This window comes from Colletotrichum phormii (assembly GCF_030913505.1).
Source record: "Colletotrichum phormii strain CBS 102054 chromosome Unknown BDP81scaffold_8, whole genome shotgun sequence".
In the NCBI taxonomy this organism is placed as follows: Eukaryota; Fungi; Ascomycota; class Sordariomycetes; order Glomerellales; family Glomerellaceae; genus Colletotrichum; species Colletotrichum phormii.
In genome coordinates, this window is record NW_026851450.1 from 629,521 (window position 1) to 645,530 (window position 16,010).

At 51.1% G+C, this 16,010-nt stretch overlaps 8 protein-coding genes across 8 annotated transcripts; 5 read left to right on the forward strand and 3 right to left on the reverse strand.

The window, feature by feature from the left end:
- Positions 1–801: 801 nt before the first annotated feature.
- BDP81DRAFT_517050 (uncharacterized protein) lies at positions 802–1,107 on the reverse strand (the record flags this gene model as incomplete). The annotated part of the gene is made up of 1 exon (XM_060595892.1): positions 802–1,107. One exon carries the CDS (start codon positions 1,105–1,107, stop codon positions 802–804), a length of 306 nt encoding a protein of 101 aa, XP_060446236.1.
- A 1,656-nt stretch (positions 1,108–2,763) lies between these two features.
- Positions 2,764–4,162, forward strand: BDP81DRAFT_517059 (uncharacterized protein). The gene is made up of 2 exons (XM_060595893.1): positions 2,764–3,368; positions 3,511–4,162. The coding sequence occupies exons 1-2, from the start codon at positions 2,963–2,965 to the stop codon at positions 3,666–3,668; spliced, it is 564 nt and encodes a 187-aa protein (XP_060446237.1). The 5' UTR covers positions 2,764–2,962; the 3' UTR covers positions 3,669–4,162.
- BDP81DRAFT_425610 (uncharacterized protein) lies at positions 3,522–4,162 on the forward strand. Its single transcript, XM_060590234.1, has one exon. It carries the CDS (start codon positions 3,738–3,740, stop codon positions 4,152–4,154), a length of 417 nt encoding a protein of 138 aa, XP_060446238.1. The 5' UTR covers positions 3,522–3,737; the 3' UTR covers positions 4,155–4,162.
- Positions 4,163–4,526: 364 nt separating this feature from the next.
- BDP81DRAFT_346914 (FAD dependent oxidoreductase) lies at positions 4,527–6,090 on the forward strand. Its single transcript, XM_060586125.1, has 3 exons — positions 4,527–5,405; positions 5,465–5,705; positions 5,777–6,090. Exons 1-3 carry the CDS (start codon positions 4,604–4,606, stop codon positions 6,018–6,020), a joined length of 1,287 nt encoding a protein of 428 aa, XP_060446239.1. The 5' UTR covers positions 4,527–4,603; the 3' UTR covers positions 6,021–6,090.
- A 568-nt stretch (positions 6,091–6,658) lies between these two features.
- Positions 6,659–7,776, forward strand: BDP81DRAFT_317859 (amidohydrolase; the record flags this gene model as incomplete). The annotated part of the gene is made up of 2 exons (XM_060584294.1): positions 6,659–6,775; positions 6,838–7,776. The coding sequence occupies 2 exons, from the start codon at positions 6,659–6,661 to the stop codon at positions 7,774–7,776; spliced, it is 1,056 nt and encodes a 351-aa protein (XP_060446240.1).
- A 688-nt stretch (positions 7,777–8,464) lies between these two features.
- BDP81DRAFT_425613 (RmlC-like cupin domain-containing protein) lies at positions 8,465–9,277 on the forward strand. Its single transcript, XM_060590235.1, has one exon. It carries the CDS (start codon positions 8,509–8,511, stop codon positions 8,950–8,952), a length of 444 nt encoding a protein of 147 aa, XP_060446241.1. The 5' UTR covers positions 8,465–8,508; the 3' UTR covers positions 8,953–9,277.
- On the reverse strand, positions 9,155–10,681 carry BDP81DRAFT_393337 (glycosyl hydrolase family 43 protein; the record flags this gene model as incomplete). The annotated part of the gene is made up of 1 exon (XM_060587820.1): positions 9,155–10,681. The coding sequence occupies one exon, from the start codon at positions 10,679–10,681 to the stop codon at positions 9,155–9,157; it is 1,527 nt and encodes a 508-aa protein (XP_060446242.1).
- Positions 10,682–11,552: 871 nt separating this feature from the next.
- On the reverse strand, positions 11,553–14,705 carry BDP81DRAFT_372486 (uncharacterized protein). Its single transcript, XM_060586654.1, has 5 exons — positions 13,908–14,705; positions 13,270–13,818; positions 12,863–13,188; positions 12,429–12,791; positions 11,553–12,360 (listed from the first exon to the last, which is right to left on the reverse strand). The coding sequence occupies exons 1-5, from the start codon at positions 14,217–14,219 to the stop codon at positions 11,787–11,789; spliced, it is 2,124 nt and encodes a 707-aa protein (XP_060446243.1). The 5' UTR covers positions 14,220–14,705; the 3' UTR covers positions 11,553–11,786.
- Positions 14,706–16,010: the final 1,305 nt, after the last annotated feature.

Sequence of the window (16,010 nt, forward strand, 5' to 3'; positions counted from 1 at the left end):
AATGTATGTGTCAGCCGGCTACTCGTGCGACTTATATACACTTGGCGTCTTTCGAGTGCTGCATTGCCATTGAATCGGATGTAGTGTACAAATGATGATTGACAACCACCTAAGGAATACATAATTGCCTGATACTTCCAATCCAGTCTCACTACTACATGAATCTTACTCTTTCATAACCACGGATTACTCCTCTTGATTCACCTTACTGCGGCCCAAATTGAAAAGATCAAAACAGTCCCACACGGAGGGGAGACACAACACACCTTCCTCACAATTACCATACTTCTCTGCCAAACCACTCCCCAAAACTCTACCTTTACTCATTTAACACTGCTTCAGCTCGGGCTGCCTGTCTGGCTTCACGGATTTTGGCGTCATCAGTTTCTATAAAGCCTGGTTAGTCTCATGCTCTCTGGGGGATCATCTGGCCACCAACTTTTTCTCTGGAACTCTACATCTATTTTTGCCTTCATCGCTGAAGAAATCATTTGTTCGGCCTGTTTAATATGTCCTTTTGTCGACCGGGTGTTGAATGCGAACGGGTACTTGCTCATAACGTCAAGTCGTGCTTGCCCGGCACTATTTAGACCTTGGTGTCATCTAGTAACTCAAGGTAGTTGAATCAAGTTGTAACACTCTTTTCAGATATACCAGAATTGGGCAAGACTCACGCGATGGTAGAGTCTACCCAGTTCTCGTCGTTTTCAATGGACTTGAGGCGTCTCTTCTCTTGTTCAGGGAAATCAATCGAGAACTTCATCCCCTTGCAGAGTCTGTCAGAGGCTCCCGCAGTCTGCTTCATGTTGGCAAAGCGGTCTCCTGCGTCCTTGCATAGATGTAGTCACGATCCATCTCAGAAGTCCATATCATTGTGTTCATATCGTTGGGGTCGCGCTTCTTGACATTGTGTGACTGAATTTTCCGCCCCAGAAGAATACTTCTGCCGGTTTCCACCATAGTGATGTGGTTGCACATTTCCACGAATCCATCGTTAATCCTTGACTTATTAATATCATTGATATATGAGTCAGTTGACGGGGTGGAAGCATAAGTGGCAGTGGTGGCAATCGAGATTAGTGAGATTGCTGATCCGGGAGGACTCATTGTGTGGCTTGGCCGTGGATTCAGAGTCTGGAGTAGTGAAATGGTTTCTTATGGGCAGACGTATGAAAGGTAGATGACGAATATTGAGACAATGCAAAACGGAGATCTCTTGAATTCAGGTGTTGAAAGACGCGGAAAATGGAACGAGAGAAACTGCTAGGCTGGTTTACTTGCTTGTTGTTGATTGTACCTGCACTACCTGCTGAGGTCACTCTCGTGCTGACCACCGGGGCTACCCAGAATTATCAGCCGGACATTCACATTGAGTAGTATTTATTTACATTACCAGCTTTCAGCCAGTACCATACAGTGTTCTCAAGATGTTGATATTGCTATCCTTTGGTTCTTACCGCTACCTCCCTTAAAGTCTCTTGAGGCCTCTCGTGCTACCAACATGTAGACCGAACACCAGGCGCTTAGTTACATTAATATTGTGATACATTTGACAAGATATGTATGAATTGGTCGACGAAAGATACGCCATCAATGTTTGAGTTTCATTTCATGCGAGTCCCCAAATGATACCACCATCCACAATCCAGTTGTGTGTCGCTTCCCGTCGTATAGCCCCGAGATATCGAGAAGTAGGGTGATGCTGGTTGGAACCGCCAAATTGATGAGCGGCTGTTGCAATTCTGCCGGTAAACGCGCCCCCTGAGTCGAATTTACTGTTGGATCAATATATGCGGGCTGCCGAGCCTGTTGATTCCAGGCCGTGTTGGTTGTCTATGCACATGTAACAATGGCAGGGCCAAGTCTGCAAGAATAGTGGTCAACGGCTACAGTGCCGAGTCAGGCGTTGGAAACTCTTCCCTTGTGAGACGTCAAAATGATGGGCCGCAAGCTCAGAGCCGTAATATGGAACAAACAAAGATGTGGAAACTGCAATTTGGACACATGCTTACTTTACTGACAAGAGAAGTTAATATCCCTAGGATGTCGCGCCATCGTGAGTACCATGGTTGCGGCAGTGTGATCCAGAATCTGCTATTCAGGGTTCTAGTGATCAAAATACACGGGCGATACTTTCGAGAAGCGCCCGCGTGACTGTGACCAGAACCAACTGTGCCTTTGCGCTACAAAGAAGGAGGCACATGCAGTAGTCGTCGGCGCTTGAGGGACATGAACAATCATGTACACAATTGCCATTGATTGGTTCAAATGTCACTTGCCCCGCCTTATGGTTGTAAGTCATCCCTCTCTCAGACTTCTTCCGCAGTGGCCTTCCCTTGGGCGGTGACCAAAATCCGGCAACCTACATCACTCATTTCGTTGGTCTTCAACCGCATGCGATTTTTCCACAACCAGCCAGTCTGCTAGCGAAAAGAAAAAGGGGAAAGGGGGAATCTTCTCGCCACGATCGAAATGGAACTGGACGCCAGAGTTTGTCAGGGTGAAAATGAAGTTCGTGCAGGGAGCATTCATGGGAAATCGCTGAGGAAGAAACCGCAAAAGAGCCCCAGCAACGACGCAAACCGCATGAACACCGGAAGCGACGACGAAACTGTAACATGGGATTTTGAGCAAAAGAATCTGATTGAGAGTTTCATCTCAGCTTCAAGTATCGAGAATTTACCGGCCGAGCTGAGATTTCAGATCCTTTCTTGGATGCCGGACCTACCAAGCTTGCAATCTCTTGTTCACGCCTCACCAGTACTTCACGCTCAATATAGAGCAAATCGGAATACTCTCCTACGGTTTTGCCTGGGCCGAGAGCTAGATGGACTTTATGTTGACGCTCATGTTCACTTAATGTCTCGGGTGAGTATTTGGCAGTCCTCGAGGGGACGGAACAATCGCCGAGTTCCTCGACCAGTATGGGCTCTGCCTCTCAGGCTCCCCGGGAGCCCCAAACATGAGTTCTCCACCGGCGGGTGACATGCGTTGGATGGCCGGATTTCATAATTCCATTGCTCGACCGTTTGCAAGCCTCTACACCAGGTGGGCTCTGGCAAACCTCAAAAGTGCTGCCTTACCAAACCCAACTACGGCGGAGACCACGGTATCACCAGACACGCCGACCGAGTACAGGAATAGCCTGAATAGAAGCGAAGAAATTCGTGTCTTCCGAGTCATTTACCGATACGAAACCTTCAATCATCTCTTTGGTCGGAACAAGGGCAGACGGCGCGGCGGCTATCCCTTTTATACAATCAACGAGCTTTTCTGCTGTCTATTCGATCCTTGGGAAGTCGAGGCTATCGGATGCATAGATGCGTTTGTTAGAGAAAAGTACGCCGATATTTTTAACCAGATCAAAGGTGATCTTGACCAGTAAAACCCCAAGTTCAAACAACCTGAGGTCACCAACTCTGACGGGTTGTTCTGTCTCGAAATGGAGTGGAATAGTATGAGTTCAGCTCTAGGACTCAGTAGAATTCTTTTTGCTAATTGAGAATGTAGGCTGGATGGAGGGGACTGTGTCGCGAGGGCTGCAAATTGCGGTACGAATGTTTACGATTGACAACTATGAGTTACTGCTAGCCAAGATGGAGCGCGCCATCACAACCCAGAAGCGAAATGATGATTCTTTCAAGAAGTCTCTGAGCACGACTGCATAGATAGGCAGACGCGATGTCTCAAACGCCTTTCCAGATTCAAGAAACCGAGCGGAGCAGAGGGCAGAGAACATGGAGTTTCGAGGTGATTATATGCCGCCCAACGAACCGCCACTCGCCTGGGTTCTGTTATGGAACTGGAAGTACTCGAATGCTTATAGGGAATACGTTCCAGAGTCCTTGGTGCCAACTGGATACGTATTCTGGGACGCGGAGCGTTTGGCACAAGATGGAATTAAAGACTTTGTCGTCAGCCAGTGGGAGACTCGCCCTTCGGTTGCCGAGGCCATGTTGGTCGATCGCCTTTGGAGTCCCCTTAGAGACGAGAGACCAACAGCCGAAGTCCTTACAGACATCGGCGAGAAAGCTTCAGGAGATGCGGTGAATCATTCAGGTGAAGTCGAGGATGCGCCTCAGCCAACGGAAGACTCTCGAGATGCAAGTCTGGTAATTTCTGAGGTTCATGACTTCTACCTCTTACATCGATAGTTCGGGCTCTCTCCCCATGAAATCAGAAAATGTGATTCTCTCAGTTAAGTTTATGTGCTTATGAGTTTCTAGAGCCGAAAAAGAGTTGAAGCTAAAGAATCTTGTCCTCACTTGCTTTCCTCCCAGTGGTGTCCTAGATAGAGCCCAACTGAGATATCTGCCAAAGGTAAGGTAAGACTGGAACGAACTTACATCCCACCGGTATCTTCGCGGCAAGACTCATTAATGTGACCTGCTCTATGTTGCAGTGGAGATTGTTCGGCCCAAAGCCGATGGCGTGCCGATTTGATCACATGACGTCAGAAGATAAGACGGGGATGAAGTGCGGGCAGTGTCCGACAACGGGGACCAAGATATGATCAACTTGGAGTGTTGAAACTCATAGTCTTTAGTCTGATTTAGTACGCTGACCAAAACTGAAAGAAGAAGCTAACCTTCGTACATTGAAAATGGCCACCTCAACAGATTCATACCTCATCATAGGCGCTGGCGTCTTCGGCGCCTCCACTGCCTTGCACCTGATCCGCGCATACCCCGACGCCACCGTCACCCTCGTCGACCGCAATGCCTACGACGCCCCCATCCGCATCGCCGCTTCGTGGGACTGGAACAAGGTCGTGCGCGCCGACTATGTCGATATTGAATACATGCGCCTTTGCCTCGAGGCCAAGAAGTACTGGTCAGAGGACCCGATCTGGAAATCGTATTACCATGAAAGCGGCGTCTACTGGGTCTCGCCGAACAACTTTGCAGAACATATGCAGGAGAATTACAAGAAGCTCGGAGTCGACTCCGGATTATTCTCTTTCTCTGTTGAGGAGGCCAAGAAGCAATATGGCGGCATTTTCAAAGACGCTGATTTCACTGATGTGAAGGAGGTTTTTGTGAACAAGAATAGTGGATGGGGTGAGGCGAAGGAGGCGTTGCAGAGGACTATTGAGGAGGCTGTGAAGCTCGGGGTGAAGTATGTTGAGGCAGAAGTCGAGAAGATTGAGTTTGATGAACATGGCGCTGCGACTGGTATCAAGACATCAAAGAGCGAGAGTATAACCGCTTCACGAGTCATCTTATCAACGGGCGCTTACACGGCAAAGTTGCTTGCCGATAGCGCCCCCGAGAGAAAAGATCTTCAAGCTGGCGACAGGTTCGTGGCAGCAGCTGTTACCGAGGGGTTCACGCTTGTCTCTGGAGAGAATGCAAAAGACCTTTACGACGGGCCAGTTGGAATCTCCATGGTGCCGCCATCAAGAGGTATGGAAAGCTAGTGACTAGTCAAGTCTACTATGATTCAACTATTGACGGTATCGCAGGCGCAAGCAACGGAAGTGTTCCTCATTCGAAGGACAAGACCTTGAAATTCTGGGGTCAAATAATCTTCAGAAACACTCAGACTCACGCAAACGGAAGCCAGATATCTGCACCTCCTGCGGCAGTTGACTATGCGCAGCTCGAGGTCCCGGATGCTCTGAAAGAAGACGTTGATTATGCTGGAAAGAGTCTGTTTGGAAAAGGAAGCGAAGCTTTCAAGAACGAGAACTATCGCATCTGCTGGTATGTAAACAGGTTCCTGGAGACCTAGAGCTAATAGGTCGTGCACTGTATCTTGCTAACATATGTCATAGGGAGGCTGTCACGCCCGATGAGGACTTCATCATCTCCCCGCATTCTGCGAGTAAGAATCTCTATGTCGCGACTTGTGGATCGTTCCATGGCTGGAAGTTCCTGCCCATCTTGGGTAAGTACGTTGTACAGATGCTGGACGGGTCCCTCGAGGAGACACTGGCGAAGAAGTGGTCATGGGACCGATCATTCCCATCGCCCACCCACAGGGCTTGGCCTAGAAGAGAATTGAGTGATCTAAAGTAAATGCTTTGCGTGGAACCAACATTAGCATGAGCAATTAGCATGGGAGGGAAATCTGATACATCGACTCGTTCATTGCAGTCTGTTCAATTTGTGACCTGTGTGCCAGACAACATCGTCGCTGCAGCTATAAAGCATGGCAATGATGAGTAATTATACGTTAATCTAAGGAGGAACAAACACCATGTCCGAGGACCTAAGTATGACCTAACCTGTATTTACACTGTTGCAAGCGAAGATCGATAAGGCTGCATGTGAGTACCTAGTAAAACTGCGCAAATGGCTGCTAGACAGTTGTAAGCGTGGCGTCTCGTATCTGCCGCTATGCGCGCTGCCCCGAGACAAAAGGAATTTAGTAGGGCCATTGTGACGCAGCGCAGGAAGCGGCGTGGAAAGGGTTCGGTCAGTAGGTATGCACTGGTGCCGTGGCGTCATTCACATGTAAGGCATTTAATAATCACTGCAGCTCCTCTAAGTGCATAGGCCGAAGATGTGTGGTGGTATAATTAAGCTTAGGTTCCGTACCGGCAACCAACCTCGTTCAAGACGGAAACGTCGCTCAGTCCCAACTCATAGCCAGCATGCCAATTCTCTTCATCATCATCAGCCAATTGCTGTGTTTCGCACTCGCAGGCAACCATATGCAATCCTCAAAAGCCAAGATCGATGTGCACGCGCACTACGTCCCAGACTTTTATGCGCAAGCGCTCAAAGATGCTGGGCATCTACCGGGCCCAGATGGCATGCCAGGGATTCCTGTCAGTACCAGTCTCAACGAACACCCCAAACAGCTCCGCGATATGCTGACATGGAATTGTAGGAATGGACCCCCGAGGCGCACCTCAACTTCATGGAAGCCCAGAACATAGAGAGATCCTTCCTGTCCATCTCCAGCCCGGGGGTATATCTTTCCGTGCCATCCAAGTCCGCGACAGAGAAGGCCTACAAACTCGCACGTCAAGTCAACGAGTATGGTTCAGAAGTGAAAGCCAAGTATCCCGACAAATTTGGATTCTTTGCTTCGCTTCCCCTCCCAGATGTGAACGCATCCGTGGAGGAGATTACATACTGCTTCACCCAGCTCGACCCGAAACCCGACGGCATCGTGCTTATGTCCAACTTCTACGGAATGTATCTCGGCGACCCGGAACTCGATCCAGTTTACAAGGCGCTGAACGAGGTGAACGCCACAATCTTTGAGCATCCTACCGCACCCTGCACGGAGCATAACCATTTGAGATTCTCGATCGACGGAGAAGATCCCGAGATCACACCACCAGAATGGCTTACCTTGAATAGACCGGCAGCAGGCCGACAGCGCCGGGCGCCTACCATCGACTTCCCGTTCGACACGGCTCGCACATTTGCAGACTTGTTCTACTCTAAGGTTCCGACGCGATTCCCTCGTATTCAGTGGATTATGCCTCACGCAGGCGGCGGTCTGGTTCCCACTCTGGATCGGATCGTCAGCTATAGCACGCCGGATGTCAATCTAACAGAGGCATTCATGAAGTCAACCCTGGCGAAAAATTTCTACTTTGACCTTGCTGGGCCCTGGCCAGTTACCTGGGCGATTCCTCCTCTGCTTCGGTGGGTGAGCTATGAGAAGCTGTTGTGGGGGACGGACACGCCTTTCACCCCTTTGGCCATGGCGGAAGCTGGGAGGATCAAGTTTGATCAAGATGTTGAGGAGGTTTTCGACAACAGTAGGAAGATCGAAGCTGTGAGGAGGGGAAACGCTGCGAAACTGTTTGGATGATGGATCCGGCACCCCATTTCTAATCACGTTCCTAGAGATAAGATCATCGCCTAAGTATACCAGAAGCCCAAGGGCTAATGTTCGAAGAGTGAAACCAAGTTGTTCCCAACGCCAATCGATCAAAGTATCTAAAGTAGCTATGGCCATTAGCCCGATCCATGGTTGCCTGTAATATTTTCGACATAAAGAAAGATGTTGCTCCATTACCGGCAGTCAGCCAGACACGCAGCTTGCCTATCGGAGGCATCAAATGACACTACCTTCCTTGATGAGTGCATCGACATTCTATCGAATTCCCTTCCTTCATGGTAAATCGCAAGCGAGCAGTATGAGAAAGAATACTACTGCCGCGAGTAGAATACAAGCCGGTGCAACGGAAGCAGTTGCTTATAGATTTCTTATCCGGACATAGAGTTGAGACCCCGAGGCTCGACATGCCAAACAAGGCATTTCTTGCCGGACTGGTGGCGTGGGTCTCCGCACCGCCGACCAATATAGTACGAACAACTAACACCATCGTCACGTAAAAATTTGGATAAGACGGCGTCTTGATCTTAGTTCATCGGGTTCGGAATAGGAGGGGTAAGTAGATGGCGAATGACATAAAACCCCCCACATGAACACAATTCTTCATCGTCATGCAAACGGTAGAAACTGCGCGCTTGTAGACGACGACATTTTTGCGCCGAAACGAAAAGGAAAGAAAACACAAAAAAAAAAAGAGAAAGAACCATGGCATCAAAGACCCCAGAAACCCCTCTTATAGTAGACATCAAATCCTCGTCAACAAAGCCCCCAGAGTCCTTCCCCGGACAATCCCGCGGCAACGCAACATGGCACACCCTCATCTCCGCCCCAAGCACAGTCACCGACTCCCTCAGCTCCGGTGTAGCAACCTGTCCGGCAAACGGAAGCTTGGCGCTGCACCGCCACAAGCAGGCCGAGATCTACTACGTGCTCTCCGGCAGCGGCCAGCTTGAGATCAACGGCGTCCGGCACGCCGTGTCCAAGGACCAGCTCGTGTGGATCCCCGGGGACACTGAGCACGGAGTGTTTTGTGACGGCGGGGAGACCATGACGTGGCTTTATGTTTTTCCGGAGGGAAGATTTAGCGATATTGTGTATCGATTTAAGCATGTGATTTTGGGGGAGCCTGAGATTCGGGCGAAGTTTTGATGGGTGGAGTTTAGGTTGGAAATCACGGCTGAATGTAAGGAGACACGTTGGGGAAATTGAAACGAAGTACTTGTGAGCGAAATCCATATGGAGGACTTCAAGGGAGACGTGCTCTTGGTGGAAAATATGTAATGTTGAATGAAGAGTGAGAACTTCAATGTCCTGCCTGCATGTACCTCCCATATGAGTGCTCTCTGAGTGTTTACTGCGCAGAAGGAGCCAAAGCCTCAAACTCCTTAACACCAACACCACCATACTGCCCATTCCCGCCAGAAGCCACCAAAACCGCACGAATACTCTTCGTCGAAACCTGGTTAAAGCTGACAATAGTAGGATTATCCGTAACGGCAGTAGGATACGCAGACGTCGCCGTAACCGCAACCCATGCACCGCTCCCATTCAGATACTCGATCCGCCAGCTCGCAGGAGGCGGCACCCCGATATTGGACCCAGCAGGCTGATCAGCGAAAAGCACCATCCTCGCTCCGTTAAGCGTCACCGCCGAGGACCACGTCAAGGCAAGCGTGTTCGTCTGCGGCGAGGCAGCGCCGTCGTAGGAGCACCAGTAGTCTGGTGGGAGGGGGTTCCCGGGGATCCAAGCGTCGTTGATGGATTTGATCCAGTACTGTATCGGCGTACGGTTGACTGAGCTTGCTGTAGCTTTGGTCGCAATGTTGCGGGTTGCCGGAGCGGCGGGTTGCGCGCGACGGGTTTGGATGACTTTGTTGATACGCGGGGGCGACTGGGCATCGTCCCAGATCATGGAGTCCAGGGCTACACTGCGGCGGAAGTGGCCTCCTCCCGTGGCGTATCGGGTGTGGTAAACCAGATACCACTGGCTGTTCAACTGAAAGGCACCTGGATGTGAAGTAGTTGAGGAGACAATGTCTAGCATTACACCCCTGAAGGTCCATGGGCCCAGGGGCGAGAAGGCGGTTCCGTAGGCGATGCAGGCGTGGTAGAATGTCGGTGTGCATGGTGAATCTGTTCCGGCTTTATTCGCAGCGTAGAGCATGTAATACGTTCCCTTTCGTTTGAGGAGCCACGGTGCTTCGAAGAAGCCAGTTAGGCTGTTGACTGCCGTGACTTGTCCGATGGTGCTGACCATATCCGTAGAGAGCTCGATGCCGCGAAGCTGACCGAATGTACCCCAGTAGAGGTAGACTCTCCCGGTATCATCAAGGAGAACCGTCGGGTCGATATTCTGGATGGTGTTCCCCGGCGACGGGACAGACTGCGAGACAATGGGCCCACTAGGGTGAGCGTCGACGAAAGGACCCCAGGGGCTACTCGAGACGGCTACCCCAATAGCGAACCGATCGGAATTCGAAGTCGAGGCCTGGGTGACGGGAGCGTAGAGGTAGAATCTCTTGTCCGGGCCCTGCACGATTTGAGAAGCGTATGCAGTCCCGGACGCAGCCCACTTGAAGACCGATTCCGGGCGAGCAATGTTGGTGCGCAGCTGCCACTGGGCTCCAGAGGGACGCGGGTTTGTGCTACTGAGCATCTCCCACTCGTTCATGATGAATGCATTTTGGCTTGCGGGGGCGGTGTCTCGGCCGGTGAGGATGTAGACTGTGTTGTTTACGACCAAGGGGGCTGGGTCTGCTGTGTAGTAGGTTCCGTCGGCGATGATGGGGTTTCCGGTGGATATGATTGTTGTTTGGGCCTGAACGGCAACGCGTAGGCCTTGTAGGAGGGTGAAGACAACAGAGGATAGTGAAGGCATTCTGGTGGCAACCTTGGGCGATGCCTATCAATGAGCTGTGAAGGCGATACTGGCAGGTGACTCGGAGCAGAGTCAGACCAGTGCCAGGTGCGATCTTCTATGGGCTTGAGTTAATCTAACGTCGAGCAACTGGGTCTAGCTTGCAATTATCCTTCTTGAATAAGACGAAGGAGTTACAGGGGCAGAAAGAAGCATCGTTGCTGCATGAGTGCGGGAACTTGACGGGATGTGACGCTGTAAGCGCATTGTCTTAGTTCCTCGTATTAGAGTGTGAAATGATTAAGGGATGCTCAGTGTCATCAAGGTGTGTGAAATACCGACGGAACTCATGTCTCCGGACTGACAGGCGTTTGGTGGCATCGAGTAACGCCGTGAGAGGAAGAGGGGGCGGGAGGGTGGAACAACATGCAGGTCGCAATTTACAGTTGAAGAAACAAGAACTGAAAGAGGCGAACAAGTCAAACTAGGTCGTTCGCGGAAGTTGAGGGATACGAGATGCTGCGACTTTACAAAATAGGCTCGTCTTGACATACTCAGAATCCTGATCAGGTCAGACGATGTCCTCTCCAAGGATATAATCGGAGGAGGCAACCGACGGGCGCTGCAAGTTCGGATAGGACTCCGGGGAAGCAAGTATCAAGCTTAAATCCCGATTTTCTTCGAGCTCATCTGGAATCTAGAGAAGTTGGAGGGTCTGCCAATACCAAGCGGGAAGGTGACATCGATGTCCTTGTCCTGGAATCCAAAATGTTGATAATACGAACGGATCGTTAGCTGTGATTGGTGCGCAATTCAATGCACTCTTGGTAGCCAAGGCTTTAAAACAACCGGGCCACTCAAGGATGTCACTTGTGATCTCGTGGAGGGTAAGCTTCGATGGCTTTGATACTTCACTATCACGATGTTGCATCAGCCTTGGGCCATAATCTGGAAGTAATAATGACAGCTCGCGTTGCCCGAATCTCTGTTCCGCAAATGGCCGCCACATACATGGCAAATGCTCAAAAAGTCCTTCACTCCTCATCATGATCAAACACGCTTGCACCACATGCCATGCAAACCAATCCAAAACGCCGGGCTCCCTATTGACTACTTGGGCATACCATCAAAGACCTTTCCCGGTGCTGAGAGCCCACTTCTCTACCAATGCCCATAGTTCGGCGCCGCTCTCGACAGATCCTCCATCGCTCTGATCATCATCGGCAAGAAGGGCCTTGATCTCCTCCCGGTCCGGAACAGCGTAGCTCGGTGCTTTTGTCTCGCTCTCTTGAATCGCGAGCCTCACCCAAGGATCAAGATACGGCCTCGCGGCGGCCGGAATGTCCTGCTTCATCGCCCAGGCCATGGCTTGCACCGCTTGGAGAAGGTACATTGACATACGGACGACGCGCGCCGAGATACCGCCCATCATGCAGAGGCGGGTGAAGAGGTCGTTGGTGGCGGTGTGGCCCTCATTGAGGTAGGGCATGAGGTTCTGCATCGCCACGAACATGACGCGGGTGATGTACGAGTGCGGGCAGTAGCGTTGTAGATATGACTCTGCGAGAGTTGTGTCGGAGACACAGTGATGGAGGCAGAGAGACTTTACGGTCATAGAAGGTGCGGTGAAGGGCGTGTCGAAGATGGTTGACGGGCTGAGTGACTGGAGGACGGCATAGGCTAACTCGTTCTCGTGCATCCTGGGTGATGTTAGCATGATTCCTCATTTCGCTATTTCGCCAATGGTCATCGGAAAACCTAGACGTACCTCAAGAAGCAGGTTGCCGGGGTGAAGTTGTATTCCATCTGGAAGCGTTTAGGCAACGCCTCCCTGAACTCCTGCAACCTGCAATACCAATGCTTCTTCCGCCTCACGTCTTCGATGCTTCCTTTGATGGTGCTTCCAGACGTGAGGTATGACATAACGTCATACTGTAGCCTGGCGAGATCGGACACGACTGTTGCTATTCCTGGAACGATTGGTATCAGGTTCGTAGATTCTAGGTAGGGTCGACCGAGAACGTCGACGTTGCCGAGAGGCTCGCTTGCGTCTCGTCCGCAGTCGTCGAACAATCTGGGTATTGTCGGGGGTGGGATATCTGCGGTTGAGTTGTAGAAATACGATACGCGGCTATTGTGTTAAGTGTTAGTTTGGCGTTGGGGATTGCGACAGTTAGGTTCGCTATCAAGGGGGAAACGCACCTCTCCATCAAGAATATGGCCCACACAGCTTTCGAGATGACGAGCATTTCAATCGCATCATTTGGATCGTCTTTATTGAGCATGGCGAAGCGTCGCTCTGGTTTGAAACGTTTATACCTTTCCCAGGCCATGAAGCGGTACATCTTGGCACTGGCTTCGTCGCCTGCAATACTCGCTGACCAGTCCACGAGGACGAGGGCAAGGATGGTGGGGATTGAAGCCCGGCCGTGACTCTTTTCCACCAGCTGCACGACCTCTTCCCGGAACTGCCTCGCCAAATCTTGGCCTGTGTAGGAGTGAAACTCTTTGACAGTTGCAACAAATGGCTTACGGAAAAGTGTCAGTTACGGGATGCCCTTTTGCGATATGTAGGTGTCGAGATACATGGTAGAAGAGGGGGGACTAACAGCACGGACTGCACACATTGCGTTGACCAAGATAGGGGAACACCACTTTGCACGCTTGATATTCCCGGACCTCATGTCTTCGAGAAACAGATTCTGCTCGACGGCGGGGAAACAACTCGCATTGTCCCAGCTGAAAAAGTCGGTAATTAACTCGGAGACGATGCCATCGTCAGCAACCGTAGTCCAGGGCTTTGCCGGCACGCGGAGGAGGCTGTTTTCCATTGCCCTTTCGTTGAGCTTTGCTAACCGCGAGTCGCTGACGCGGTCATTGACGGGGAGGGAGGGGAGCAGAATCTCTGCCTGGCGGATGGATTCGAGGACTCTGAGGGGGTCACCGGACAGGCGTATGCGGCGAAAAATCTCCTTTGCCTCGTCCTCGGATTTGGTGCAGACCATGCGGAAAAGCTCTCTGTACTGGACATTTTCGCTTTCGAGGTCGTTTGCCTTGCGTTTGAGGGCGAGACTCACAGTCTCGCCTTGGTTGGCCTCATAATGGCACTCGACGCCCCTTTTGGAGCAGTGCTGGCATTTTGGGCGATGGCCGTCGCACTGTGGAATCTCTCAGTCTCGGATCATCTTGACAACCCTCTCTCTCTAGTGTAGAGGGGAAAGTTTGTATCGGTGTTCGTTTCACTCACCTTTGCCTTTCTCCGGCGGCAGTTATCGCAAGCAACTGCAATAACTTGTCGTTTAGAAGCGGCCCTCGGCTTCTTGGTATCGGCTGAAGATGAGTCGATGCTCTGACTTCTGGATTGAAGGTCGCGACTCGTATCATTCCCCAACAACGATTCCTCGCTGCTCCCACTTCCTCCGGTCGATCCGCGTCCTGAGGCGGATGGCTGGTGAGATGATGTTGCTACCAGTGAAGAAGAGGCGGGTGGGAGAGATCCGAAGGGTTGGGCGCCCGGTGCGGGAAGAATGACACGACGACGCTTTGCGGGGAGCGACATGAGATTGAAGCTTTACCGCTTTGCGTTGTCCTCCCTCCCTTGTTTTCTTCTTGTTCCTCTTCGTTTCTTTTCTTGGGTGATTTTGTTGGTCTGTTCCGGATGAGACGGTTGGCCCTTGTTGTATTCCAACGGCAGTTTGCTGAGGAATTTCACCTCAACCCCAAAAACGCATGGACCAGCTCTTTCCCCTTCTCGCCTTTTTCCCTTCCTTGCGGTCTCCTTTTTCGGGGAGACGGACTGCAATGCAGGCAGGCTAAGCAGGCTGCAGGTTTGCTCAGGTTCGTTCTTTTTCTTGGAAGGGCAAAATGGAAATAAGATGGGAAAAAAGAATACGAAATGAAATGCAGAACCGAAAGAAAAAAAAAAGAGTAAGCAGGAACGAACGAGGGTAATTCGCAAACTGTGTGCAGTGTAGTGCAAGTGTGGCTTCCACTCTTTCTCTCTCAATTATCCCACCAGGCAGCTGCTGCTCAGTTGGGTTTTCGGAAAGAGGAAGGAACACACTGGACACTGAAAGGTCTCGAATCTCGATCGGTGGGCCCAGGTCAGATGCCCATCACGTGGGTCTTGGCGAGGAGGTGCTCCTATTGGCTATACGGGTGTTGTCAGCCAATGGGAGGCGTTCGGAGCACGCTCCTGATATTGAGTGGGTTCTGGGTGCACCCCTCCACCGATGGCAGCATGGTAAAGTGAAAAAGGGAGAGGGAAAGGGCGATCTGAGATGGGGAAAGCGAAACCGATTAGGTAGGACCTTCTGCCAGGAAGGAGCTGAGGCAGCTGGAAGGAACAACGATGGAAAGTCCCAAAAACACCATCAGCAAAAATGCAACAAGACGAGAAAAAAAAAAAGACACAAACATCAGCACAATTTTACGGAGACCACAGGCAAGAAACCACAAAGGGAGGGGGAAGAAATGAGATGGAGCAATCAGACCAGCAAGAAAGGCCAACGCACCCCGACAGAATTCACCGTCACTCTGCATCAAATCGGGCATCAAACCCGTCAGCGGCTGTCCCGTGCGTGTTGAACCATGCCATTGACCACCCCCAAAGGGCACCAAGGGCCCAAAAGTTGCGGACGAAGCTCCGTACCCTCCGAGCTAAGCTATGCTGCTAGACTCAAAAGGGAATCGCAGCTCAGCGATCTCGAGCATAATGGTTATTGTTGCACAATTCTAGGGCCGTTTTGCATTACACCTTGATCTGTCTTTTATTCACCGGCATCTACCGCCGGCGCTGAACCTGAGACCCCTCTCCTGCGTCAGACGGCTTGGTCTGGTCCATCTGACACGAATCATTCAGCTGAAGTCGGCGTTGCTGCAACTTGCAATTGCCGTCTTGACCCCTTGACACAAGCCTACGGATAGTGACCAGGCGTGCCAGGTCTCTGCTAAGTATCTATCCGTATTGTTACCACTAGGCAAACGCTGGCACGCTGACACACACTGACAAGCCAGAGAAAGAATTACCCTCGAGCCTCTCCACACAACGGACGAGATATACCGAGACATTCAGATACACCAAAAACGCCGGGCAAGATTACTCATCGTCTTCAATCGACGACCGTATTCAACACATCTTAACCACTCTCCGCCAGCCACTCCTTCACCAAACTATCCGTGTACTGGTCGGGCGTGGCAACATCAAAAAGAAACGCCAGAGGGTCGCCTTGGCCATCGCCATCCGTCGTCTGCACTTGTCCCATCAATTTGTCCGCGTCTGCAGTTCCACCTTGTTGATACGGTTGGTGCAGGTTTTGTTGCTGTTGGTCGTTTGTGTTTGGGATACCGA

Bases quoted from the DNA above. Each gene is read 5' to 3' on its own strand.
- BDP81DRAFT_517059 (XM_060595893.1), top strand. From the start codon at position 2,963: ATGAGTTCTCCACCGGCGGGTGACATGCGTTGGATGGCCGGATTTCAT. The intron at 3,369-3,510 runs GTGATCTTGACC...TTGAGAATGTAG, and splicing joins TATTTTTAACCAGATCAAAG to GCTGGATGGAGGGGACTGTG.
- BDP81DRAFT_425610 (XM_060590234.1), top strand. From the start codon at position 3,738: ATGGAGTTTCGAGGTGATTATATGCCGCCCAACGAACCGCCACTCGCC.
- BDP81DRAFT_346914 (XM_060586125.1), top strand. From the start codon at position 4,604: ATGGCCACCTCAACAGATTCATACCTCATCATAGGCGCTGGCGTCTTC. The intron at 5,406-5,464 runs GTATGGAAAGCT...ACGGTATCGCAG, and splicing joins CATGGTGCCGCCATCAAGAG to GCGCAAGCAACGGAAGTGTT. The intron at 5,706-5,776 runs GTATGTAAACAG...CATATGTCATAG, and splicing joins GAGAACTATCGCATCTGCTG to GGAGGCTGTCACGCCCGATG.
- BDP81DRAFT_425613 (XM_060590235.1), top strand. From the start codon at position 8,509: ATGGCATCAAAGACCCCAGAAACCCCTCTTATAGTAGACATCAAATCC.
- BDP81DRAFT_372486 (XM_060586654.1), bottom strand. From the start codon at position 14,219: ATGTCGCTCCCCGCAAAGCGTCGTCGTGTCATTCTTCCCGCACCGGGC. The intron at 13,189-13,269 runs GTTAGTCCCCCC...CTTTTCCGTAAG, and splicing joins CAATGTGTGCAGTCCGTGCT to CCATTTGTTGCAACTGTCAA. The intron at 12,361-12,428 runs GTACGTCTAGGT...AACATCACCCAG, and splicing joins CCGGCAACCTGCTTCTTGAG to GATGCACGAGAACGAGTTAG.